The 26,462-nt window shown below is 42.3% G+C and overlaps 1 protein-coding gene across 5 annotated transcripts in view; it reads right to left on the bottom strand.

Annotated features, from left to right (window-relative positions):
* SIN3A (SIN3 transcription regulator family member A) overlaps positions 1–26,462 on the bottom strand; it is a 64,596-nt gene that overhangs the window by 37,075 nt on the left and 1,059 nt on the right. For 2 of the 5 annotated variants that reach the window (XM_007197672.3, XM_057542634.1), the window contains exons 2-3: positions 6,103–6,324; positions 1,220–1,396 (exon numbers count right to left, since the gene is read on the bottom strand). In XM_007197672.3, coding sequence (XP_007197734.1) covers positions 1,220–1,396; positions 6,103–6,291 — 366 coding nt within the window. In that variant the 5' untranslated portion in view covers positions 6,292–6,324. Of the gene's footprint in view, positions 1–1,219; positions 1,397–6,102; positions 6,325–8,070; positions 8,199–22,993; positions 23,244–26,462 lie in introns of those variants that run through there. The other 3 variants (XM_007197671.3, XM_057542633.1, XM_057542632.1) reach the window with 3 other exon arrangements.

Genomic DNA, 26,462 nt, shown 5'->3' with positions numbered 1-26,462 from the left:
ATAATACATTTTGGTACACAGCCACACTCTACAAGCAGAGAGTGAAAATGTTTTAAGGAAAACATCAATATAGCTTACAAATATTTTCCCAAAGACACAGCCCAGAGTAAAGTTACAGGCCCAAATAATTTGTACTCTCTTTAAGAACTATGCTTATGTATAATCAACTCTTAATTACTTAAGCTAATATAGACAGAGTAAATTTTACAAAATCCCTCTATATAGCTTAGCTTTGGTGTGCTTTTTATTTATGTAACATTTATTTCCTTAGGCCAATATTAAAGTTCCCGAGAACCCAAACCAATGAGGGCAGGAGTCAGGGAGAACTAGATTAAGTATCAAGGAAAAGAGAGGGCCGAAATATTTGCTACACAAATACATACTTCAAGGATATGCTGTTCATTCCTACTTACAAGCTACTCGATATAATTAGTCTGGTATGACCAAAAAAGATCCAACATCTTATCTCTTTATAGTTCTTTAATTTTATATTTCTTGCACTTGATTCTAAATTTTATACAAATGTAAAACTAGAAGAAAATGAAATCTGGAAAACTTGTTACCACAATCACACGTTTTGAAAAGTAACACTCAACAGAGAGAGAAGGTTAGCTGGGAGTACAAGCTTCACTTCTCCACAGATGCCTCATGAATTTCAAAGTGGTGAAAACCTACAGCATATACTCAGCAGATCAGATGAAAACACTGACACTTCATTCACAATAACAGCCTTTCCCAAACTTCATAAAGGTTCCCCCAAAGGAGCATGTGTTTTACTAAGGATGGACTTGATGATCCCAGCCAATTTAGCTAGTCATAAACAAGAATAAAAAGATTAAACCATAATACCAGGCCCATTAACTATACAGGACTGTAGCCAACTATGTGTATGTTAATAAAACCTTATTCCACGCTAAGAACTAAGAGTTCAAAAGGAGGCATCCAAAAAATGGACTTTATTTCATACGAAAATAGCCCCTCAGTCCTGGAACGTTTGAATACCATGCATTCATACATTCCAAAAACATTTCTTGAATGTATTTTCTGGATCAGGCACTGGTGCTAAGACAGCAAATCTAAGTAGGTTTCAAAACAAAAACAAAGTAAAACTTCTTGTGATTCAACCCCCCAGTCTACTGTTAAAAGTTGTAACACCACTACCAATAGGCTGAAGCCAATGTTTCTTGCTAAGAGAGAAATGGAAGGAGTTGAATACCACCTTGAGCCTCTGAAACTGCTGCTGTCCCTGCACTGGTGCAACTGGTGGAGCTGGATGAGCATGACTCTGGACCACCTGGCCTCCATGGGGCTGCACAGCTGTTGGGTGATGATGGCTGCTATGAACTGCTGCTATGGTGGGCCCATGACTGCCGGAGCTCTGTGGAACGGCTGAAACCTGGAATGGACAAAATACAGATAAGAAGCTTCAAGCTTTATGCATTCTTCCCCAGATGCCTCTAAAGAACATGCACACATATCTTTGCATACACAAAGATAATCAGAAACTCAAATTTCCCACAAAAGGGAACTGGTGAAATAAATTATAGCCCACCCAGATTACAACAGAATTCTGCAGCTATTAAAAATTATATAGCTCAGCACATCTCAAACGATCTGTGGTAAAGGACAAGTTTTTCTTTTTTCTTAAATGCCAATCCATCATAGACCACTACTTTTATAAAATACAATAAAAATGAATTACTAGAAAAGTGAGATAAAAAATACATAAGCCCATAATTTTCATTACTAGGTTTTACAAATATAAAATTACAATGTCCAATTGCTATAAAAGTTTCTAAACACACTCCATTTCTGTACTTATCTCATTACAGACTAGTATGAAAGTATTCACATCAGCCATCTGTGGACCACAGTTTGAATAGCACTGATATAGATGCATATATATCATTTAACATTTAAAAATGTTCACAATCCATAAATTCAATGTATTGAATGTGTTGCATATGGATTTAAACTTTTAACTAATTTTTTAAAAAGCACATTACAAAGCAGTATATATAATACACTAAGGACAAATTAGGAGTTTGGAATTAACATGTACACATACTATATATAAAATAGATAACCAACAAGGACCTACAGTACGGCACAGGGAACCATACTCAGTATCTTTTAATAACCTGTAATGGAAAAGAATTTTAAAAAGAATATATATATATATATATATATATATATATATATATATATATATATTCTTTTTCTGTATCACTTTGCTGTACACCTGAAACTAACAAAACACTGTAAATCAACTATACTAGAATAAAAAAATTCTTAGTCAACACTCAGAAAAAAAATACAATTAAGATTTTAAATCCTAGACAACAAATATATAGTAAAATGTTAAATTTTATCTTGTGGTAGTAGGATTAGAGAAGATTTTTATTTTGCTTTATTTATGCTGCTTATCCTTACCTGCTACTTTTTTTTTTTTTTGGCCGCACTGCACGGCTTGCTGGATCTTAGTACCCCTACCAGGGACTGAACCCGGGCCCTGGCAGTGAAAGCACTGAGTCCTAACCACTGGACCACCAAGGAACTCCCTTATTTGCTACTTCTAAAATTAAAATTTTAAAATTTCTTCCAAATTGTTGGTGGTTTGGCCTCAAACATATTTCTTTTCTATTCTCTCTTGTCCTCTTATAAGTTTAGGAGTAAAATAAAAGCACAAGCCCCTTTCCTTCTATTTCTGTTGCAAGAAATGCTGTATAAAATTTCCAAAGCTTTTAAAATCTTCCTATTTCAGAACTATTAATCACTGCAGAAGACAACTAAGGACAATATACCTGATTTGCCACATCTCCAAAATAAGGAGACCAAATAACATGACACCTTAAAAAAATGTAAGCTGTGTACTACAACTTAAGAGAGAATGTTTTTTTCCCAAGTCCCCACAGATTTATAAGGATTACCCTGGGCAGAGCGGAGGGTGGGAAATAGAGCAACTATTTACAAATCCGCAGAAACAATAAACATTAGGAGTAAAAAGAAACTATTTAGACAATTCTAAAAGCTCTAATATATCTCTCGCAAGAAGAGTTATTATTCTGAGCTTCTATATTCCAACATGCATGTGTTGGACAGGTTTTTACAAGACTTAATTGGAGTTTATAAATACTTGAGATGGCTGGTTTTATAAGAGCACATTATAGTTTCTAGTATAGGAATAAATGTAACTGTCCCCAGTGTAGGAAAAAATCCTGAACTAGTTCAGATAAAAGTAATCACCCAGGGACTTCCCTGGTGGTCCAGCAGTAAAGAATCCACCTTACAATGCAGGGGACGCAGGTTTGATCCCTGGTCAGGGAACTAAGAGCCCACATGCCTCGGGGCAACTAAGCCCATGCGCCACAACTACTGAGCTCCTGCGCCTCACCTAGAGAGAGAAAACCCGCACGCTGCAACAAAGAGCCCATGTACCGCAATGAAAGATCCAGCGTACCACAACGCAGCCAAATAAATAAATAAATAAATAAATAAATAAATAAATAATAAATCTTACAAAAAAAAAAAAGTAATCACCCAAGGAAAACACGCAACTTTTCTTTCCTCTAAGTCCTAACCTAACGATGTGATCTGTGGTAGTCCTCCGACTGCTGCACCCAGCCCCATATGAAGGCACTAGACTGCTTCAAGGGGTACTCCAAAGGAGGAGTGACACCTAAGGAATTACCATTTCCTATTTCACCTGGGTTTCCCTCTTCCTTGATTGTTTTCTTATAATAAATTCCTAGAAATGGAATTGCTAGGTAAAAAAATAACTAAAGAATCTGACACAAACTGTCAAATTGCTCTCAAGGAAGATTATGCCAATTTATGTTCCCAGTACCAGCCAAACCTTTTTATTTTTATTTTTTTAATTTTTACTTTATTTTTTCTGGCCACACCACATGGCTTGTGGGATCTCAGTTCCCTGACCAGGGACTGAACCCAGGCCACAGCAGTGAAAGCCCGGAATCCTAACAACTAGGCCACCAGGGAATTCCCATGCCAGCCAAACCTTTTTTAAAAGTCACTAATAACTTAGGTAGAAGAAGGCCTCTCCAGACTAGTTAAATAAATTATGGCTCAGACTGACCTGGAATGGAATATTATAAATGCAATGATTTTTTAAAAACTTACTTGGATCTATACATATATTCAAGTGGAAAGTTGTCCACTATATATTAAGTGAAAAGAACAAACAGTAGAACAGTGTACACTGTATGGTCCAAATTATGTGACGAGAGAAGTGTATCTAAATAATTAGGCAGGTAAATGAACATATGCTTGTATATGCATACAAAATTTTGGATACCCGAGAAATGCACCAGTGGGATAAAGTCTGAGGTGTCAGAAGTCACATTATATCATTTTTCTTTAAATGGTGATATTTACTTTCATATAATTAAAAAGGGCAAAACACAAATTTCTTCCATTTTTACAGAACAGAGTGAACAGACAAGAGATGATCAGTTGTTGATCAGGATATGCAATGATAGGAATATAGACTGCTATGTAAATATAAATAAATTGGTACAGCTTTGGGACTTCCCTGGTGGTACAGTGGTTGAGAATCTGCCTGCCAATGCAGGGGGACACAGGTTCAATCCCTGGTCCAGGAAGATCCCACATGCCACGGAGGAACTAAGCCCGTGCACCACAACTACTGAGCCTGCGCTCTAGAGCCCGAGAGCCACAGCTACTGAGCCCATGTGCCATAACTACTGAAGCCCACATGCTCTAGCGCCCGTGTGCCTCAACTACTGAGCCCACGTCCCACAACTACTGAAGGCTGCGCACCTAGAGCCCATGCTCCGCAACAAGAGAAGCCACCACAATGAGAAGCCCGCACACCACCGCAAAGAGTAGCCCCTGCTCGCCACAACTAGAGAAAGCCCATGCGCAGCAACAAAGACTCAATGCAGCCAAAAAAAAAAAGAAAACAAAAAACTGGTAAAGCTTTGAAAAACAATTTGACATTACCTGCTAAGGGTGAAGATGTGCACACCCTATGACCCAGTAATCCCTCTCCTAGACACTCAAGAAACTTCCTGCTGTGCCCTCAGACCCGCTGAGTGGTCTGCAAAAACAAAGAGCTTGCACCAGGATGTAAACCAACTACTTCACACAGTTGTGCTTCACAACTAAGCACACTGTTTAATTCCACTGCCTTTTTAAATTCCTATAGCAAAACCCTCGTGATAAAAAACGTAGTGCATTGACTTACAATCTGTTGCAAGCTTGTCTTGTCACTGTGAATTGCCACTGTGAGTACCACTGCACTAGGAGAACCTAAGAACGTTCACCACAGTTCCTGTCTAACAGGAAAAGTCTGGAAACAGCCTGATAGTCCATCAACAGAAGAATGGATAAATTAATTGGATATATTAATATAATTCATAACTAAGTGAGACTGACTCAATTGGTCACATACTAAATATGGATAAGTCTTAGGAACCACACACTGAGTGTAAAAAAAACGTAAGTCAAAGAAGAAAATATACGTTTTCATTTATATACAAGTTCAAAAATACCCAAACTAAACAACTTTATTGTCTAGAGGTATAAACAAAATGATTTCATATAGCACAGGGAGTTCTACTCAATACTCTGTAATGGCCTAGATGGGAAAAGAATCTAAAGAAGAGTGGATATATGTATATGTATAACTGGATATATGGATATATATAGTGGATATAGTGGATATATGTATATGTATCACTTTGCTGTACACCTGAAACTAACACATTATAAATCAACTATACTCCAATCAATCAAAAATAAATAAATGATTTTAAAAAACTAAAGAAAGTCAAGGGAATAATAAACCCAGAGTTCAGATTAGTGGCTACCTCTAAAGGGAGGGAAAAGGAAAAGGGATCAGGGAGAGACAGTGAACTCCAAAGGTCATGACAACATTTTTTTTTAAAAAATGTGCATGGTAAATACACAAGTGTACATTATTTACATTATTTTTTATACCTTACATATATCCCATAAGTAAGTTTTTTAATATCTGAATGTTTAATAAAAATTTTTTAATTGGGTAAAATCACCAGTGTTCCTCTTTCACCCCTAGTCCCTTGATGGGCTCCAGTTTACCTGGTAACTGGGTGTCACAGAGTACTGAATTCCTGTGGCTGACTGCATGGTCTCAGACACCGCTTCATACACAGGAGGGGCAGGGGCAAGCACCCGGTGCTGGTGAGGAAAAGCCTCTGTGCTACCAGGGATCCGACGCTGCTGGGCCGCATACACCGGTGACTCCTGGTCATCCAAACGTCGCTTCATTCTGCACTCATGCTCAGGGATGCACTACAAAACCTGCAGAAATGAAAAGCAATGACATGCAAACCAATTCGCACTCCAATACAATGTGTACAACCAGTCACCCAAACTGGTATAAGCTCAACTCCCAGAATCGATGATTATCTACTTCATCCTAGAGATAATCACTGGGTAGTTTTGTGCATGCTGGTGCACACACTCCCAACAGTGGACAGATTATCATAACTGAAAGACAAAATTTAAATAATAACATAGTTTGAATTACTCTACAAGGTAATCAAGGTACTACAGAGTTGAAAAATAACCTCCAATTTAAAAACACAAAGATACACCTTTCTTTATTCTCTAGTTTTGTCAAGTGTCATCATCCCTAACGTTAATTATATTATTCACATGCTATAAAAACATTCAAGTGTTTCTTCCTAACTCCTCTCAAAAGCTAGTACTATAATTCCCATCTACTTTTTAAAATATGAATTGTTTCAACAATTAAATGGTATCATGCTAAGAACACTAGGCCAGGAGTAAGAGGACAATGGTTCTAGACTTGGCAATTTAAGAAACTATGTACACCTCAACAAGTTCCTCCTTCCGTGTGAGTTTGTTTCTCCAAAAATAAAATAAGGTTGAAATAGACCACTGCTAAGGTTTCTCCTGACGCTAACATTCTTTAATCCTAAAGTGATTCCAGAATCCCTTAGTTTAATAATCCCCCTGTAGGGGAACACTTCCTTTCCTGCAGCACACAAAAAGTCTAATAAACACTATGGCCAGGAATCCAGATGGGTCTTTTCAGAGCTTTTCCAACATCGGTACCATTAATATAAGCATATCAATAAGAAAGAATGCTCCGGTCATCCAAAGACAAAATAGGGCTAAGGCCTACCATTTTTTTGGTCACAAAAAAATCTTTAAAAAGACACCACTGCTGTGGTAAGATTAAAAATACTGTAACATCTCACAAGCCACTCCCTCTCCACCTAAAGTAAGGCTCTTCTTAAGACTGGGGGTGGGGGGCTTTTACCTACTTTCTACATCCACCCATACCTTTTTTCTTCATTCCCTGGGACCGTGCATGCTCTGTGGGGAAGCAGTCCTCACAAGGACTCCTCAAGGCTGCTTCACCCCTTCTCCGTCCTCATCATCATCCTCGCCCTCATCCTCAACCTGCCTGCCACTCGAATGCTCAGCCTTGAAATAGTGTCTTGGGTTTTTCTCACACCTTACAAACCTAAGTTAGACTCTGACACAGGAGCACAACTGTTTCATTTGCAAGCCAGCCATTTTCAATATTATCTTTCTGTAAATCGCAAGCTAAAATATCCTTTCTGTTGACTATAACTTATTTATTTATTTATTTAGCCACGCTGTGCGGCATGTGGGATCTTAGTTCCCCTACGAGGGATCGAACCCGCACCCCCTGCATTGGAAGCGCGAAGTCTTAACCACTGGACCACCAGGGAAGTCCCTACTGACTATAACTTTAGATCAAAGGACTAAGTCTCCCAAATTTCTATGAACACTCAATCTCAACCTACTTGGGGATAAGTCTAATAAATGGACAAGAGTGAAAAGTCTTAAAGACTTTTTGGCTGCTACTTCTATGTATACCCATGATCTAGATCACAGTTTGTTTTTGGGTTCCACTGGCTTGAAACTTAGATGCTTAAACACATCTGAGATTAATCTCTGGAACCAAAAGCCACTCAATACCTCATAAATGGAAAACCAAATTTAGATCAGAAGAGCACAGCATAGGACTATGGAAAAAAACTAAAGTACCTGTCAAGGCCTGGATTCTAGTCCAAACTCTGAGTCGAAGCTGTGAAACTTTGGTCCTGCTTCCTTATTTGCAAAAGGATGTAATTAGACTACTCTAGTGATTGCCAAATGCTGGTCTGTGGACAAGTCTATAGGAAAATGAAAAAGAGGGGGAGAGGGGATCGCAGTGAGTTTTTCATAGGTTAAGTATTAAAGAACTATGCTTTATTCTGAGATCATGTCCTATCTTTTAGCTATTAAAATATCATTTCTTTTATAAAGTGACTGTGATTCTATAAAGTATTTAACTTCATTTGCCTCTACAGAGTTTGCCTTCCAGACCATCTCTATGACACTATAGAGGCCACCCAGGGTCTGCACTTTGTCTGAACTATACTTTACTTCTTTAACAATAACCACTCTTAATTCTATTCCCTAAGTGGTTCTCAAATCAATTGCTTCTTCTCTAGCCATACAGATGTGCCCTCATTTCGAGACCTTATCATCCCTTACCTCAATTGTTACCAACACCCTCCAGCCTCTCTCCCATCTAGTCTACCCTCTACACTGCTTTCAAAATGGTCAGCCTCAGGACTTCCCTGGTAGTCCAGGGGGTAAGACTCCGCACTCCCAATGCAGGGCGCCTGGGTTTGATCTCTGGTCGGGGAATCAGATCCTGCATGCGTGCCGCAACTAAGAGTTCACATATGCTGCAACTAAGAAGTCTGCATGCTGCAACTAAGGATCCTGCATGCCGCAGTGAAGATCCCACAAGCTGCAACTAAGACCCAGTGCAGCCAAAATAAATAAATAAATAATAAATATTAAAAAAAAAAAAAGGTTGGTCTCAAATGCAAATCCAATCCAGCTGTAAATCCATCATCTTAAGTGATGGCTTCCCATCACTTAAGAAAACAATCCAGGAATTCCCTGGTGGTCCAGTGGTTAGGGTTCGGCACTCTCACTGCTGAAGGTCTGGGTTCAATCCCTGGTCGGGGAACTAAGATCTCACAAGCCGCGCAGCATGGCCAAAAGAACCCAAAAAAACAAAAACAAACAAAAAACTCCCCAAAACAAAACAACAATAACAACCTAAATTCCTTAACTTAGCCTTCAAAATTCTTCCTTACTCACTGGGGGTACAATTTAACTTACCAATTACATCCTTTCAGTCCCCACCCTATCATCCAGGCCTGTCAAGTGTCTTCCCACTCCCCTAAACAAGCCTCAAGTCTATAAGCTTCAAGGTACAGTCCTTTTCAACTCTGTCTGCATTTCCCACATTCCAGACACTCATCACAGATGCTCAAATACTGTACATGCAGAAGGGAAAGATAACTAATAGTTAACATAATAACAGCATATATTGAATGCCAAGCACCATTCTATACAATTTACCAATAATAATTTAATCCCTACAACAACCTTATAAGCAAGGTACTACTATTCTCTATTTTATAAATAAGAAAACTGAAACACAAAGATTAAAATTGCCCAAGGTTGCACAGCTAAAAGGCAAAGCTGGGATATGAATCCACAAAATCTGTCTCCAGAGCCTGGATTCTTTTTTTTTTTTTTTTAATTGAATACAGAAGTATATCCTTTTTAAAAAATTAATTGATTTATTTATTTTGGCTGCACTGGCTCTTCGTTGTGGTGTTCGGGCTCTCTAGTTTTGGCGTGAGGGCTTCCCTAGTTGCAGTACGAGGGCCCTAGAGGGTACAGGCTCAGTAGCTGCAGCGCCTGTGGGCTTAGTTGCGGTATGTGGGATCTTAGTTCCCCGATCAGGGATCGAACCCAGGCCCCCTGCATTGGGTGCGTGGAGTCTTAACCACTGGACCACCAGGGAAGTCCTCAGAGCCTGGATTCTTAACTACCTCACTGTCCTGCCTCACACAGAAGAGAAGAAAACAAGGAGGAAAGAAGAGTTCCTTTACTGATTTAACACACACATGCATTGAGCAACTTCAGCTTTAACGTCTCACACACTTAGCTCATTCATCCTTTCTTCAGCCTCAACCCAACAGCAGGAATGCTTTGGCAGCACTCATTCATTCAGTTAGCAAATACTTAGGGAGCAGATATGAAGGTGGTAGATGATCTCAGCCCTTGCCCTAGAAAAGCTTAAAAACTAGTTGGAAAGACCATATACAGCCTCACTAGTATTCAAAGAAATATAAAGTAAAATGATTTCCCAAAGGAAATGCCAAAAATTAAGAGAATGATGATATTCAGCGTAGGTGAGAATGCAGGGAGACACTACTGGTGTAAGTTTTAATTGTTATAGACTATTTGGTTGGCAACTTGCAGGCTTTTAGTAAATTTTTAAATTAAATTGAAAATGTGCATACCCTTTAATCACCTAGCAACTCCACTTCTAGGTCTCTATCCTATACATCTGCCAAGTATATTTACTGCAGCAAAGTATAAAAAATTTAAATGTCTATCAATAGCTAAATAAACTTGATCCATCCATATTAGGAAAACTTATGTAGCAATTAGAAAGATTAGGGTTCATCTACAAGGAAAGCTGTCCTGGACATAAGAAGTGAAAAGAATAAGCTACAGAATATATACAGGGTGATCTCAACACATACACAATGTACTCTTAAGATTTGTGCGTTTCATTGTATGTAAATCTGCATCAAAAGGAAAAGGCTAGAAACAAGCATTGAACTCTAGATAAGGAAATGCATGCTCAGGTACTTAGACGAAAGTGTAAGGAATTCCCTGGCGGTCCAGTGGTCAGGACACCATGCTTTCACTTTCAAGGGCCTGAAAAAAAGAAAGTGTACTAATGTCTGAAATGTACTTAGAATACCATCAAGAAATCAGTTTGGATTAATATATGGAAGAATGGATAGATGGATATATGATAAAGGAAGTACTGTAAAAATGGTAATGGTAAAATCCAGGTAGTGTGTATATATGTGTGTCAACTATAAAATTACATCAAATCTTGGGAGGAAAAACTAACAATACAAACTAGTTCACAAGTGGTACTAATAAGCACTAGAAATTTGAAAGGGAGAAGAAGTGTGTACAGTGAGAAAGAGTCTACGGAGAAGGTAAATGTTTAGTTATATCTTGAAAATTAGGGATGGATTAGGGCATAGGGGGATACAGGATGAAATTAAAATATTACAGTAACTTTGGACTTACAGGCAATAAACAGCTATTTAAAATCTTTGCCAATTCATTCACCCCACAAAGAATTCCCGAGTGCCAGGCCCTGTGCTTAGTGTTGGGGCTCCAGCACTGAATAGGACATTTCCTGATCCACAGCAACCAAGTCTTCTATATCTAACTGCTATTAGTTGATGTGCTGCTCACAACAGTCCTGTCACATGAGCACACCCAGAAGCCTCCTATTTAGAGGCAAACTAATATTCAAAGAAATTAAGTGACGTTTTCAAGGTCACATAGCTGGTTAAAGCAACAAGACGGTAGACAGACTCTTTCTCCTTGGAATACATGATCAATCTGGAGTAGAAATGTAAGAAATGCCAGATGATGGAGCCACAAGAGTCAGACAGAAAACTACTTTCAAGCCCTGCTTCAGCTGACATGATTTTCGTCTGCCACTACGGTCTCCAACTGTTTCAGATTTGAAGCTTACCCTACCCTGTTATCAAAACACTAGTCTAAGAAGACGGAATTTAAAAAGCCAAAAAAAAAGGCACTTTGAGGGACAGAAACTAGTAAAGAGAGACTAATGTGAACAAACAATGGCACAGAACACTACATAGTCATCTGGCCATGTGTTATAATAAAAAGTGGGAATAGCTCCAAATCATCATGCAAAGAAATCATAATTCCCAAATAAAGTAAGCAGAGCAGGATAATTCTGATATTGCAGGGGAGTATTCTGGAGCAGGGCAAGACAACTGACGAGCGAATGTGACACGTTTCGGACAAATGTTAGAAGGGCAGAGGTAAAAGCTAATCCTTTCAGAACAAGAAAAATAAAAACCAACTTTCTAGTTTTACAACCTAAATGTCTTTAATCACAATAAAGAGTTGGCCTCCTAGAAATCCAGACATCTCTCCATAATTATTAGAATCCAAATGGAAAATCCAACTTTAAAGAATCTTTTCATTTAAATTAAATTTCACAAATTGGCTTAAATGGAAACAATAGAATTATTTCAGTCAAGATAAGCTCAAAGTAACAGTGTGTATGGAACAAACCACCTTATTATGGAGAGTTTTAAGTCTACACGCTACTTTCTTTTTGAAATGCATTTAATTTATGGTTGACCCTTTAGTGCCTCTTGATTTTGTGTTGATATTATCTTGAATTAGGCACACTTTAAAGTTCTTTTATTTATATAATAAAAGAAAAAAATCTGAAATTATTCTCTTCCTGGTGCTTAACATCACATAAAATTGTGCCCTGGCCAGTTTATTTCAATGAGTACTCTTGAAAAAATGGAAGGCTTCTCTTCAAAAGCAAAGAAATTTTTATCAAAGCATTAAGTGAATGTAATTACTTCAACCCAGTAAAACTGCCTGCCATAGTCTACTTCAAAATCTGTCCAAAGATCCACTTCTGGATTTAAATCTGCTAGAAAATGAAAAAAGTGTTCCAGAATGAAAAAGTCAATCTATTTATATTTCCCATACTACTCAGAATAATCACTCAACAAAATTAACAACCCCTTCTTCTCAAAACACCATAATATCTGATACCCAAGCCTCGCCTGAAAGTAGTTTCACATTCTTCTGATGAGGTGGTCCCCCAACCTGGGGAGATTTTGCCCCCAGGGTGCATTTGGCAATGTTGGAAGACATTTTTGGTTGTCACAATTCCAGGAGAGGGGTGCTACTGGCATCTCATGAACAGAGGCCAGGGATGTTGCCAAACATCCTACAGTGTACAGGATAGCCCCCCACAACAAAGAATTATTCAGCCCAAAATATCAATAGTGCCAAGGTTGAGAAACAATGTAATATAATGACAATCCCATTTGACATATACCTTTTGTGAGCTTTGGTGGAGTTATGTCATACTACAGTGTGACAACAATTTTTAACAAGGTGACTCAGGACAATTATTTTGTATATGCAGACAATAACACTGCTTTCTTTACGACATGTGATTCACCTTTAACCCTCAGTGTACCACAAAAACTTATCATTACATTATCATTTATCATTTGGGCTAAAAACACCTTTATTAGAAATTTTAGTAAGAATTTAGGACTTGCCTGGTGGCGCAGTGTTTAAGAATCCGCCTGCCAATGCAGGGGACACGGGTTCGATCCCTGGTCCGGGAAGATCCCACGTGCCGTGGAGCAACTAAGCCCGTGCGCCACAACTACTGAAGCCCACACGCCTAGAGCCCGTGCTCCGCAACAAGAGAAGCCAACGCAATGAGAAGCTGGCGCACCGCTAAGAAGAGCAGCCCCCGCTCACCACAACTAGAGAAAGCCTGTGCACAGCAATGAAGACCCAACACAGCCAAAAATAAATAAATTAATTTAAAAATAAATTAATTAGTTAATTTAAAAAAAGAATTTAAACAGCAAATCCAAATTTTTATTCCGTATTTTCCTGGTTTTGAAGATATAAATACCCAAAACAGGCACTATTCTTTACAATGCAACTGACTAGTCATCAACTGTCATGGATGAACTTGGAACATAGCCATTCTATAAACTTTGATTCTAAATTTCAGGTAAATCTCCAGTAAAGTTCTAGCTTATTGTCACTTTTGGGTTTTGTTTTTTTTTTCCCCCTCACATGATCAAACACAACTTTGAAAACTTACTTCTTAATTTTGCTGAAGAGAGGACGATCATCTTCTATGCTCCACAAATGCAAGCATTCTCAGTTTTAGACTAATAAATACCAATTAAACTATCAATCCAATGATTTTTCTTTTTCATTTCTACATGTTTCCTTATAGTCACCTCCGTACACACACCTGTCTTTGGCATCTGTCCACTTACAAACCACATCATGTAAGTTTTGGTATAAAAACATCATAAAAGATGAAAGAACACCATTGTACATGCTTTTAGCAAATTGGAATGGTTTGGATTCTTGTTGAAAATATTGCACTCTGGGGACTTCCCTGGTGCTCCAGTGGCTAAGACTCCACACTCCCAATGCAAGGGGCCCAGGTTCAACCCCTGGTTAGGGAACTAGATCCCACATGCCACAATGAAGATCCTGCATGCCACAACGTAGATTCCCGCGTGCTACAACTAAGACCCGGCACAGCCAAAGAAAGAAAGAAAGAAAGAATTGCATTCTGAAGTCCTTCCTGTTGAATGATTCCTCGATGAGGACACCATACTCCCCGCCCACACCCTGCCCTCAGAAATATATTGCCCACTCATAAATTCTTCAGTTTGAGAAAATTCATCTAGGATATTGTCACCTGAAGACTCAAAGTCTGCAGCTTGGCTTATACAATCAATTCTACCATCATCATTACAGCCTACAGTGTTGCTATCTGTTGCAGTGCTTTCATCTATTAGTTCCTCTAATAACTGTGAAACGTCTTCCTCTGTTAGTTTTCTTCTCTTTGCCATTATTGGAGGAAAACGAAAGATTACGGGTTATCAAACATGTTGAATGAAAACTTAAAAAAACTGTAAAAATAGTAGTGTAAAGAACTGTCATATCCTTGTCACCTCAAATGGTAACATCTTACATAATGTTTAAGATGGCATCCCCCAACTTCTTGTACACTTTCTTGAAAGATGCTGTAATGCTTTGGGCAAAGCAGTAAGAAAAGTGAAGTAGTGATGACTTATTTTACTACTGCATCATCCTTCTAGGCAATTCATCATTCTTCCATTTTCTTATTATTTGTTTTTTGGGGGTTTTTTTTTTAGCATAGTTGGGAATAATTGATGAGTAATGATAAAGTAATTCCTAAGATGATAAAAGACCAAAACGTTTCAAGATATAGGATAACTAAGATCATCAATATCCTACAATACAGGTCAGATGTATAAGCGGTAATAGCTAAAATGAGTTTATTCCATTAAAAAGAAAATAAGTAAATTTTCTCTTCGTTCTTCTGAAGACCTCTAATAAAGAATAAAGTCATTAAATATAAATCTTTACAAGTAGTTAATACTGTTCAAAAAGAAACTCAAAAACTAAAATTGGGTCTAACTGACACTGATGTTATAGGTAGAATATGGACAAGAAAATATTTGGTTCAATTCAAAAGATATTAATAATTATATCAATGTTCACATTCTGATTTGATCACTGTACTATGGCAATTCTTTGTATTATTTTTTGCAACTTTTTTTAAGCCTAAAATTATTTCAAAATGAAAAGTTTAGGGACTTCCCTGGTGGTCCAGTGGTTAAGACTCCACGCTCCCAATGCAGGGGGCCCGGGTTCGATCCCTGGTCAGGGAACTAGATCCCGCATGCCACAACTAAAGATCCCGCATGCCACAACTAAAAATCTCATGTGCTGCAACTAAGAACTGGCGCAGCCAACTAAATAAATAAATAAATAAATTTTTTTGAAGTTTTTAAAAAATTAAGTATTAATAGTAAGGGAATATAAAAGAAAGAAATCATTGTGTATACCTATTCTCAAGGACATTAACATTTAGTTTGTGTGACAAGGTTTCTATAAACTAACTAGGAACGGTATAAAACAACAAGACTAAGTGTAACAGAAGATACACTAGCTGAAGCTATAAAGAAAGCATTATAAAGAATAGAACGCAAGGTAGTTCTTAAGATGATAGGTAGATGTGTCACTCACCTCATACTGCCTCTATCCTATTAGCTATATTTCTGCCCCTACACAGACATGGGCACACAAACCTTTAACCATCTTTGTATCCTCCACCGTGCTTAGCATAGTGCTTTGCCGTGATGGAAACCAAACCCTTCATTCACACATGCATGCATCCTCTAATATTTATTGAGCACATATGTGCCAGGAATTGTTCTGGGAGCTAGGGATATAGATGTAAATAAAACAAAACTCTCCTCCCTCAGGAAGTTTACATTTTAGTGGGAGAAATAGACAACAAGATAATAAACAGTGTTCAGCATATCAGACAGTGACAACTGCTAAGAAGAAAAAGCAGAGAATTTTTGAAATTTTAGGTAAGGGTGACCAAAGAGTACCTCAGTAATATAAAGTAACTTTTGAGTAAATGAAGTAAGGAGTTACCCACGTGGAAATCAGTAGAAGAACCATTATAGGCAGAGGGGACAGCAAACGCGAAGACTCTGATGTACATATGTGCTTGGTATTTTCCGAGAAAAGCAAAAAGGCCATGTAGTTGGAGCAGAATGGAGGAAAGAGAGACTAGTAGGAAATGAAGTCAGAGAGGTAATGGAGTTGGGGGTAGGTAGGGAGCATACCGTGTTTGTTCTCATAGGTCATAATTAAGAACTCAGACTGAAATGGGAAGCCGTTGGAGGGTTTTAAGCAGAGAATCACTTGGGTTGCTATCAATGTTAAGAACAGACTGAAGAGGGGCAATAACAAAGCAGAGAGAACAGTTAAGGTGCTACTGATATAACCCAAGCTAGAGATGTTAGTGCCACTCACTGCTGTAGTTGGGGGCTAGGGGGTGGTATCAAGTTGGTCAAATTCTGGATAGTATTTTGAATATAGAGCAAATAGTATTTATTTGCTGATAGACCACGTGTGAAAAAGAGAGATGTCAAAGATGCCTGTTAGATATCCAAGAGGAAATATGAAGTGGGCCCCTGGATTTGTTCATCAACAGTACAAAGGAGAGGTCCCCAGGGAGAGACAGAAATTTGAGAGTTATCAGTATTGTTTAGATTTTGGAAAGCTAATATGGTGCATAGTGTAGCTCTCTATAATCAAGCACATTCACATTTCTGCACCAAGTGGGACAGCGTAGAACAGGTTGTCCCCCTAAACTAGTTGTGGAACCAAACTTACCAAAAAACAAACAAACAAAAATTCTTGCATTTCAGAGTTGCAGGTAAGAAGAGATTGTGGCTCCGTATATCCTTCAACAGCCTGCAAGTCAACAAGCCTGGCACCTGGAGGATACCAGCAGGACTGAGGAAACATCCATTGCCACGAAGATGATAAATACAAGTAACATGCAGGCACACACACAGAAAAGGGGGTGAGGAGTACAAAAGCAAAAGAAGGGAGGGGCAAAAAAGAGATGTATCAGTTAGAAATTGCTACCAATAAATGCCTAACTAATTTTGAAGCCAACTGCCAACTAAACAGAGGTATCCTCCTCTAGTTAGCAAACTTTAAAATGCCATTTGAATTCAGGCTGTAAACTACTTATCTATCACCTGTGTGCCAGCATTGTCCTAGGCACTGAGGCTATCAAGAAAGTAAAGTCCCAATCTAGATGAACTGTGAGCCACTGTATAGCTCTCCCTGACGAAAACCAGTATCAGGTTGTTGACCTGCAAATACACAAGGACAAAAAAAAAAATCTGCATTTGGTTATAACTGACAACAAATCCCACTGGGCATGTCTTTCGTGTGATTTTTTGTTTTTGTTTTTTGGGGGGAGCATGTCTTTTGAAGAAACAGACCCCAAAAGAAAGTTACAAAACTAAAGAAAGTCAAAGGTTTTTTTTTTAATGTGTTGTTAAAAGACAATCGAACAGATAACTGTATAAAAACAATTAAAATTCATATTTAAAAAGAAAGATGCCTGTCAGAAAAACAAAACTCCTTGAAATATTTGGAAAGAATATAATGTAATAATGGCAGAACCCTGATTCAGACTACCCAAGTATGCTGCTAGATGAATTTCATTATTTGACCTTAACCTCAACAAAAAACAAACACCCAGAATTAATTACTTAAACTGTAACAAGGAAAAGATTAAAATCCTAAAATATTACCTCTACTACTCACTTATTAAAGTAGCAGAAACAGGAAGGCATGTGAAAGAAAAGAAGTATTACGAAACAACAGTTGACCATATTAATAATATATCTTCAGCTTGACAGAGTAACAGCAACAAGTTATGCCAAGTCCATAATTTCTTCACTGTAATTCTTAACTACCTTCCAAAGCAGTAGAAGCAATCACATCTGCAAACTGAAGAGAACAGGATGCACAAACTCTGGAAGACAGACAATTCATGTGCCATTTTCAATACAATGCCACCCCTTCTAACATTCCAAAGCACTCTCTGGGGGTATTTTGAATCTAACAACTCCCTTAAACTAGATCTATGATTTCAGACTCCTCCCTCCTGTTTCTCATTCAGTGCCCCATCTTCCTCTTCCCACCAAAAGGTGGGCTCCCCTCTGAATTCCTTACAGCTCTTTGTACTTGACTCTTATGCATTCAACCTACACTGATGTGTAGTAAAATCATATTATATGTGTATTTACCTTTCCTTCTAAGAATGTAAACTTCTTGGGAACAGAGACTCTTCCTGTGTCAGTCCAGAGCTATTTTAGATGCTCAATAACCTTTAAAATTGTGAATCACTCTGTTGTACACCTGAAACTTACATAATATTGTACATCAACTATACTTCAATTAAAAAAAAAAGGTGGTCAAGAATGCATGTTGAGGGCTTCCCTGGTGGCGCAATGGTTAGGAATCCGCCTGTCAATGCAGGGGACATGGGTTCAAGCCCTGGTCGGGGAAGATCCCACATGCCGTAGAACAACTAAGTCCATGCGCCACAACTACTGAGCCTGTGCTCTAGAGCCCGCGAGCCACAACTACTGAAGCCCACGCGCCAAGAGCCTGTGCTCCGCAACAAAGAGAAGACACCGCAATGAGAAGCCCGCGCACCGCAACGAAGAGTAGCCCCCGCTCGCCGCAACTAGAGAAAGCCCGCGCACAGCAACGAAGACCCAATGCAGCCAAAAATAAATAAATTAATTAAATAAATTTTTTAAAAAAAAGAATGCATGCTGAGGAACTTCACTGGTGGTCAAGTGGTTAAGAATCCGCCTTCCAATGCAGGAGATGCGGATTCAATCCCTGGTCAGGGAACTAAGATCCCACATGTCGCTGGGCAAATAAGCCCGTGTGCTGCAACTACTGAGCCCACATGCTCTGGAGCCTGCGCACCACAACTAGAGAGAAACCTGCGCACCACAATGAAAGATCCCATGTGCTGCAACTAAGACCCAACACAGCCAAATAAATAAATTTAAAAAAAGAAAGAAAAAAGAATGCATGTTGACTCAATTTACCTTTAGAATCTGAATCCCAATCTTTTTCCCCAATGTGCTTTCAAAAGCACATTGCTGGGGACTTCCCTGGTGGTCCAGTGGCTGAGACTCCACACTCCCAATGCAGGGGGCCTGGGTTTGATCCCTGGTCAGGGAACTAGATCCCACATGCTGCAACTAAGAGTTTGCATGCCACAACTTAAGATCCCTCATGCGGCAACAAAGATCCTGCGTGCCACAACTAAGGCCCAATGCAACCAAATAAATAAATATTAAAAAAAAAAAAAAAAAGCACATTGCTGCTTCCTCCAAAAATTAAACATAAAATTACCATATGACCTAGCAATTCCACTTCTGGGTATATACCCAAAAGAATTCAAAGCAAGTACTTGAAGATATATTTTATACACCCATATTCACAGCCGCATTACTCACAATAGCCAAGAAGTGGAAACGACCCAAACGTCTATCGACACATGAATAGATAAACAAAATGTGGATGATGGTGATGACTGCACAACAATGTGTATGTACTTAATGTCACTGAACTGTACATTTAAAAACAGATAAAATCATAAATTTTACGTTATATGTTTTACCAAAAGTGGAAAAAAGAAAAAAAACCCCGCACTGCTCCTTCTCCATTTACTATCCTTAGACCAGGCAGCTGAAGTATATAGCGTTAAGAGCGTGGACTCTGGAACCAGAATGTCTGGGTTCGAATTCTGGATTAGCCACTTAGCATATGTCTAACTTCTCTTTCCCACTGTTTCCTCATCTTTAAAACACAGATTTCATAGTACCCACTACACAGGGTTGTAGTGAAGATTAAACAGATTAATAAATGCATAATACTTAACTCAGTGCCTGGGGGGTAGTAAAGGGCTCCATAAATGTAAGTTCTCTTATTATCATTCAAGGAGACAGAGGGTGTAGTTTGAAAAAGCATTTAACATCATCTATATAAGAATCTACAGAAAATAAAGCTTAACAAACTTTTGGTTGATGGAGTTATCCAGAAGAGTAAGAAAGCCTTTGAAAGCACTGCACTAGATTACTGAATGCCATGGACATAATCTTTTAATTCCAACTAAAATTCACAGCCATTAACATCTGCCTCACATAGCTCTCCAGTATCTTGTCTGTTTGCACTTAAGATGTAAACAGGACTATGCTTTGCCAGGAATTTTATCAAATTACTACACACCACCTTCCTTAAAAAAAGAAAATTTTTTTTACTCTTTAGGTGAAACCTTCCTAATTACAAAATGCAAATCTCTCTAGGGTCTCTGACTCTGAAAAAACTATAGTATATGATACTGATATTTGGAGAGAGAAAAAGCATTTATGAAAACTTTCCTAATACAGCATATCCAGGCTCTTACTTGAATTCTTAAAGCCTATGTGGGACTTCTGACCCTGGTTCGCCAACAGACACCATATTCTTTTTTTTTTTTTTTTAATAAATAAATTTATTTATTTATTTATTTTTGGTTGCGTTGGGTCTTTGTTGCTGCATGCAGGCTTTCTCTAGTTGTGGTGCGCAGGCTTCTCATTGCGGTGACTTCTCTTGTTGCGGAGTACGGGCTCTAGACACGCAGGCTTCAGCAGTTGTGGCACACGGGCTCAGTAGTTGTGGCTCGCGGGTTTCAGTAGTTGTGGCACGTGGGCTTCAGTAGTTGTGGCACACGGGCTTAGTTGCTCCACAGCATGTAGGGTCTTCCCGGACCAGGGATCAAACCCGTGTTCCCTGCATTGGCAGGCAGATTCTTAACCACTGCACCACCAGGGAAGTCCCAACATATTCTTTAAGGGTATGAATTAGACCTTTTATGTTTCCCAGCACACAGCATTGCAAATGGTAGGAACAACTATGTGTTGACCAAACTTTCCTCAACGGTAAATTCTCCACTATTTTCACAAACTTTGTCAGTTTATAGCATCAGGAAAAACACCCAGGTTTTCTGTCTCCACACCAGTTCTACCACAGTCACCATTAACCAAACTAAAAAGCTACTGTTGCCATTGCTACTTCTTTAGCTAAGAAGGTGAGACTTAATCTCTTCACATGAGTATAGCACACGGCACCAAGCTCTCAGTCCCAACTGAGCAAAGCACAAATCTAGAATTTAACTTCAGTTCAGCTAATTAGCCAGAGGGCTTGCTCAGATATTAGTGCATAAATAAACATATTTTTTCCTTGCTTAATTTCTCATGAAAAATATCGAAAACACAAGTAATTTCTCTTAAGAAAAGATAATGTCTCCACTCAGAGCAAAACCCTCAATTAAACTGGTTCATTAAACTTGAAATGTCCTAAGGCAATTTCCCAGTACAGGTTGGAGGGCAACACTACGTAAGTCACATACACAAGGCTACACTAGTCCTCGATTTCACCCTACTCTCTGTAAAAAAAATAGGGCAAGAACTGTGTTTTATAGAATATAAATAGAAAGTGGTCTAGATGTTCTAACAGCATTACATAAAACAACCAGACTTTTCAAGAACACCTGAAGCTACCTAAATTGCAACTTATTTATTTGAGAAATTAAATAACAGAACCACCAGTACAATTAAAGCATTCAAAAATGCAGAAGCTGAAGAAATTGGAGTATTTCATTCAAAGTCTGAGTTTTTTAAAAAATCACCATCTTTTATAAAAGATCTTTTTTTTTTTAAATATAATGTAAATTCAACCCTTCCTTTTCTAAATTTCAGCCTTGGGAAGAGGAGTTTCCACATCCTTTTCTTGGCTAACCGGGTTTGAAGTTCTAAGGCACCGAAATAGTGGCGAAGTCTAACTACCCACCATCCTATTGGCTCAGAGGAAACCCCGCCCCGTACAGCCACGGTAACCCAACATCAAGGGAACTCCAGGAAAGGTTGTCCCCGGCCACATTTCTAGTCTCTGATGAGTCTCTGCCCCTCCCCCCACCATCACCGCTGCGGAAGCACGGTCTCAGCACGAGCAGCACTCGACCGCAGACTGCAACGAAAGGACCTTGAGCACCTCGCCCCAATAATTACAACCGAGAGAGGAGGGGCGGGGACCACGATCCCACTCTCCAGGCTACATGGTGCCATCCATGCTGCACCAAGCAAAGCAGAGACAACAGCTCTGGCACCTGACCCTCGTGCCCCAGGCAAAAGGCATGGCTGAGCCACAAGAGAAAGCCCTGACATCTCCACAGTTTGCAGTCTGGGGGCCCCTCCCACCCAAAAGAGACGTAGGGCGGGGCAGATCTAGGCGCCGCGACTCCCAGCCAGACCGGACAGCGGGCTTTCCCGAGCCCCGCCTCACTTGCCAAGGAGGCGGAAACCCGCGGAAGGGGGAGGACGGCCAGGGGGAGTGGCATAGCCGCTCCATACTGCCCCTCCGGCCAACCGGATCCCGGGAAGGCGGAGGAAGGCGGACTTCACGCCCCCTCCCTGCCGCGCCCCGAAGCCACAAGCGGGAGACCCCCCAGGCCGTCCCCTCACCCCAGCAGGCCAGTGCAAGGCCGCCCAGCCGAGGCCCCGCCCAACCCGGGAAGACAGGAGAGGTGGTCGACCGCAAACAGCACTTCGCACAGGGCCCAGCCCCGCCCCTTTCTCCACAATCGCACGCGCGCGCCGGCCCCGCCCCTGAGCGGCGGCGCGAGAGCCCGCCCCCTCCGCGCGCACCGGGACTACGCTCTCCTCCCCCTCCCGCACCGAGAGCTACCCCGCTCCGCCCCCCACCCCCCTCACACATCCACACGCCTCCCGCCCGCCTGCTCTACGGGAAGCCGAGGAGGTCAGTCCCCCAAAAAAATACACACCCTCGAGTCCGGCGTTACCCGCCACCAGGCTCCCTGCCCCGACCCCGGCCCGGCGTGCTCTCACCGCAAAGCTGCTTCGGCCGCTCTCACTGCGTGTCCCTCTCAGCATGAGCCTCAGGCTCAGCAGGGAGGCCCCGAGAAACGCGCGGGGCACAGGCCCGCCAAAGCGGACTGGCAGCCTCCTCTCCGCTAACGAAGCGGTCACAGGCCCCAGTGCCCAGACTGGGAAGGAGGGAGGGAGGGAGGGAGGGAAACTCCAAGGGGGGAAGGGGAGGGGGGGAAGATGGAGAAACCGTCTCCGCCGCCTCTACCGCCGCGGCCGCTTCTCTGTTACCCGGGAAATCCCGCCCACTCACCCGGCCCGCCCCGCAGAGGGAAGACTCAACTTCGCTCCGCACAGGCCGTACTATCCGCCTGTCAAAGGTTTAGCCAATAGCTGCGCCCTGGCTGCCGACTGCCCGCCCCTTCCCCCCCGGCTGGGAGGGGAGAGGGGGAAAGCCGCTCACCTTCTCCACGCCCCTATTGGCGGGGAGCTTCCCTAACTCAACCCCGCCTATTGGAGACGAATAGCTGAATCCCACCCCCAAGCTGCAACACTATTGGAGGAAGCAGGGAAGCTCTTCACGTCTCATTGGAGGACTCCACATGTCCCGCCCCTTGCCGTCTCAGCTACAGGCCCAACAACTCCGCTCCCGCCCTCGCCGGTCAATGCATTGGAAGGCTACCCCTATCTCTCTGGCTGCCCCAGGAAGGTAAGTAACCGATGTGGGGTAAAAATGTCCGTGAGATAGTCTCCTCCTACCGCACTGCCGGGCCAGGCCCCGCCCCCAACCATCGGATTGGGTATCTCGACGCCGGTAGGAGCCTCTATTGGCTAGGATGCCCGTCTAGGAAGAAGCTGACTCCGCCCTGCGCGAGGAGGCTGAACCTTAGCAGTCCTTTTGTGGAATGTTTACACTAGAGACTGAAGCGCAGAGAGTTCCAGGGCCTGAAACAGGAGGTGGTGCGGAGCTCAGCAGCGGGAATTCGATGCCCTGGGATTTGAAAGGGAGAGGCAGCAGCATTGCCACCCTGCAGGACCCCCTTACAAAAAATGATAAAAAGAACCTCATCATTCCCATACAGTTCTCTACAATTTACATTTCCGCACACTGCCTCCTTGTAAACACAAATATACGGAGCAGCCGACAGCTCCTTTCAGTAAGTATAGAATACAGAATTAAGGGCTGGAGACCAAAGTCGAGGAATAGTCCCAGGGGTTGTTCAGCCCGCAGCTAGTGGTGGCTGCATACTTCTATCGCAGACACTCCCTAAACCTGAATATGCAGTCCTAAGAGGGCGGAGATAACCAAAATGAGGGCAGGGTCCTAAGAGCCAACGCCCTGGCAAGCCTCCGGAAGGCGGAGCGTGAAGCGTAAGGCACTAGCGATCTCCAGAGTAGAACTGGAGGCATCAGACTCGAAGAACTGAGGAAGGAGACCAAACAGGCCACGGCATAAATGAATCCTACGCCACACTTAAGAGAAATGATAAAAATTCCAGAGTTGGGGACAATAATAAGAACTGTTCCCTCCTCCTTGGCCAACGAGTGTTAATGACAGTCCCTAGGCCCTCTCTGTGTAGGTAATATGGCCTTGAACAGAGAGAGACAAAGTGCTTGCGATACCTAGGTGGCTTTTATTTATTCACTAAATAGGGCGAACTGACGCTGGCCTTGCTTTGGGGGGCGCTCACGGAGCGCCAGGAGGGGAGGGGGCGGGACTAGAGTTTTCCCGCTCTCTTCCGCAAAAAGGCTACTCCCCCAAGAGAGCTGAGTCAGTATCCAAGAGGCAGGCCCCAGGTAACTCACTCCTAGGTCCTACCTTGTCCTCCCTCTGCAATCTGCCGGAGACCACAAGAAATGAGCGCTGGCAACAGGTGGGCCTGACTCCAAGCCGCAAGGACAAGGCAGCGAACTGTGAACTCCATGAATAGCCGACAGATGGGAGCAGCCTCGCCGGGAGCTAAGCCCTGCCCCAGGATGGAGCTCAAAAAATAAGTCACACCAACGAAACAAACGAGACCCCCAGGCCAAACCTCTAGGAGGTTACGAAGAAGAGGTAATTATGCAGAACTGACCGAGGGCTATTTTAAATCTGGGCCGTCCTCCGCTCCCTGGACTGGGTGCCACACGGCGCTCCCACCTGGACATCAAGAACCACTTGGAACCCAAGCATAATTGGGCCGCCCTCGACTTTTCTGTCAACAGGGGATGAGCTGCCCTGGGTCTTGCCTAAGGCATCCAGGCCAATCCTAAGTTGCTCAGAGTTTTTGATAAAGCCAAGTAAGGACAGCGGCTGCCTTGTGCTGGGAAGAAAACACTCTGCCAACGTCCGCAGCGTTCTCAAGCTTAAGCCTAGGGCGATTTCCAGGAAGTCGAGAGCCGCGGGAAAAGCCAGGCCGCGGGGTCAGAACTTTAGTACTTGGCGAGGAAGGACAGACCCCATACCCTCCTCCCAACCCTTGCAGAACCCCGAGAGCTAAGTCCCCCAAAGCCACCGTACACCGGCAACCCCTAACTTCATCGCAAAGGCTACCAGATCTCGAGACTTGGAGAAATCATTGTGTGCCTCTTGGCTCTCCCCGCCCCCCCTTGCCAAGGGCTCCAAGCCCGGGACTTCCGGGCGGGAGGACTGTTCGAAGGAGCTAGGCGGGCCTCACACATGTGCTGAGCGCGCACACACGCTAGGGGAGGGGGCGGGGAACAGGGGTGGACTTCCCCCTCCAAGCTCTCTGCGCCGGAGGAGGCGGGACTATCCATCCCACCAATCAGAAGTAGGGGCGGGACCCTTGCGCCTCACGTATGCCGCAGGAATCCTCCCTCCGCCCTTCACGGAAAAAATCTTAGCAACTTAAACTCCAGCCCGGCCTCCGATAGGCGGAGCTCGGGAGAATGTCATCCAATCAACAACCGAGAAGGAAAAAAGGGAGCTTCGCCCAGCCAGTGGAAGACAAGAGAAGGCGGGCTCTCTGGAGGAGCCCGAGATGGGTGGAAGAGAGAGGGAAAGGCCCCGCCCCTCAGCTCCTCTCCGGGCCGGTTGCACAAGCCGTCGCTGGAGTAGATAGTAAACAGGCTAGGCCAGGGAGTGGAGGCAGTGGTATCCCGGCGCTCCATGAGCCCGGGCCCCTGCGCCTCTTCTCCCGGCGTCGCCCAGCCCGGCCTCGGCGGTTCGCGCCGGCGCCCCGCCTCCCAGCCCACGGTCGCCATCCCGGCTGACAGGCGCGCCCCCCGCGCCCCTCCCGCCGGCTGATGCATTTCCTTTTCCCGATTCCGAGCGTGGAGACTGTTTTCCCAGTTTCCGACCTTCACTGCCCCTTTCAGGCCACCCCCTCGTGGGCGCGCTCACACGCCCGTACCCCCACCCCCGCCCCATCCGCGGGCAAACAGCACGGCCGGGGGAGGGGAAGGGAGCCACCGTCGCTGCCTTGG

The sequence above is a fragment of the Balaenoptera acutorostrata genome, chromosome 3 (genome assembly GCF_949987535.1).
Source record: "Balaenoptera acutorostrata chromosome 3, mBalAcu1.1, whole genome shotgun sequence".
Lineage (NCBI taxonomy): Eukaryota > Metazoa > Chordata > Mammalia > Artiodactyla > Balaenopteridae > Balaenoptera > Balaenoptera acutorostrata.
The sequence above is the reverse complement of the archived record's forward strand: the minus strand, read 5'-3'. Positions and strand labels throughout refer to the sequence as shown.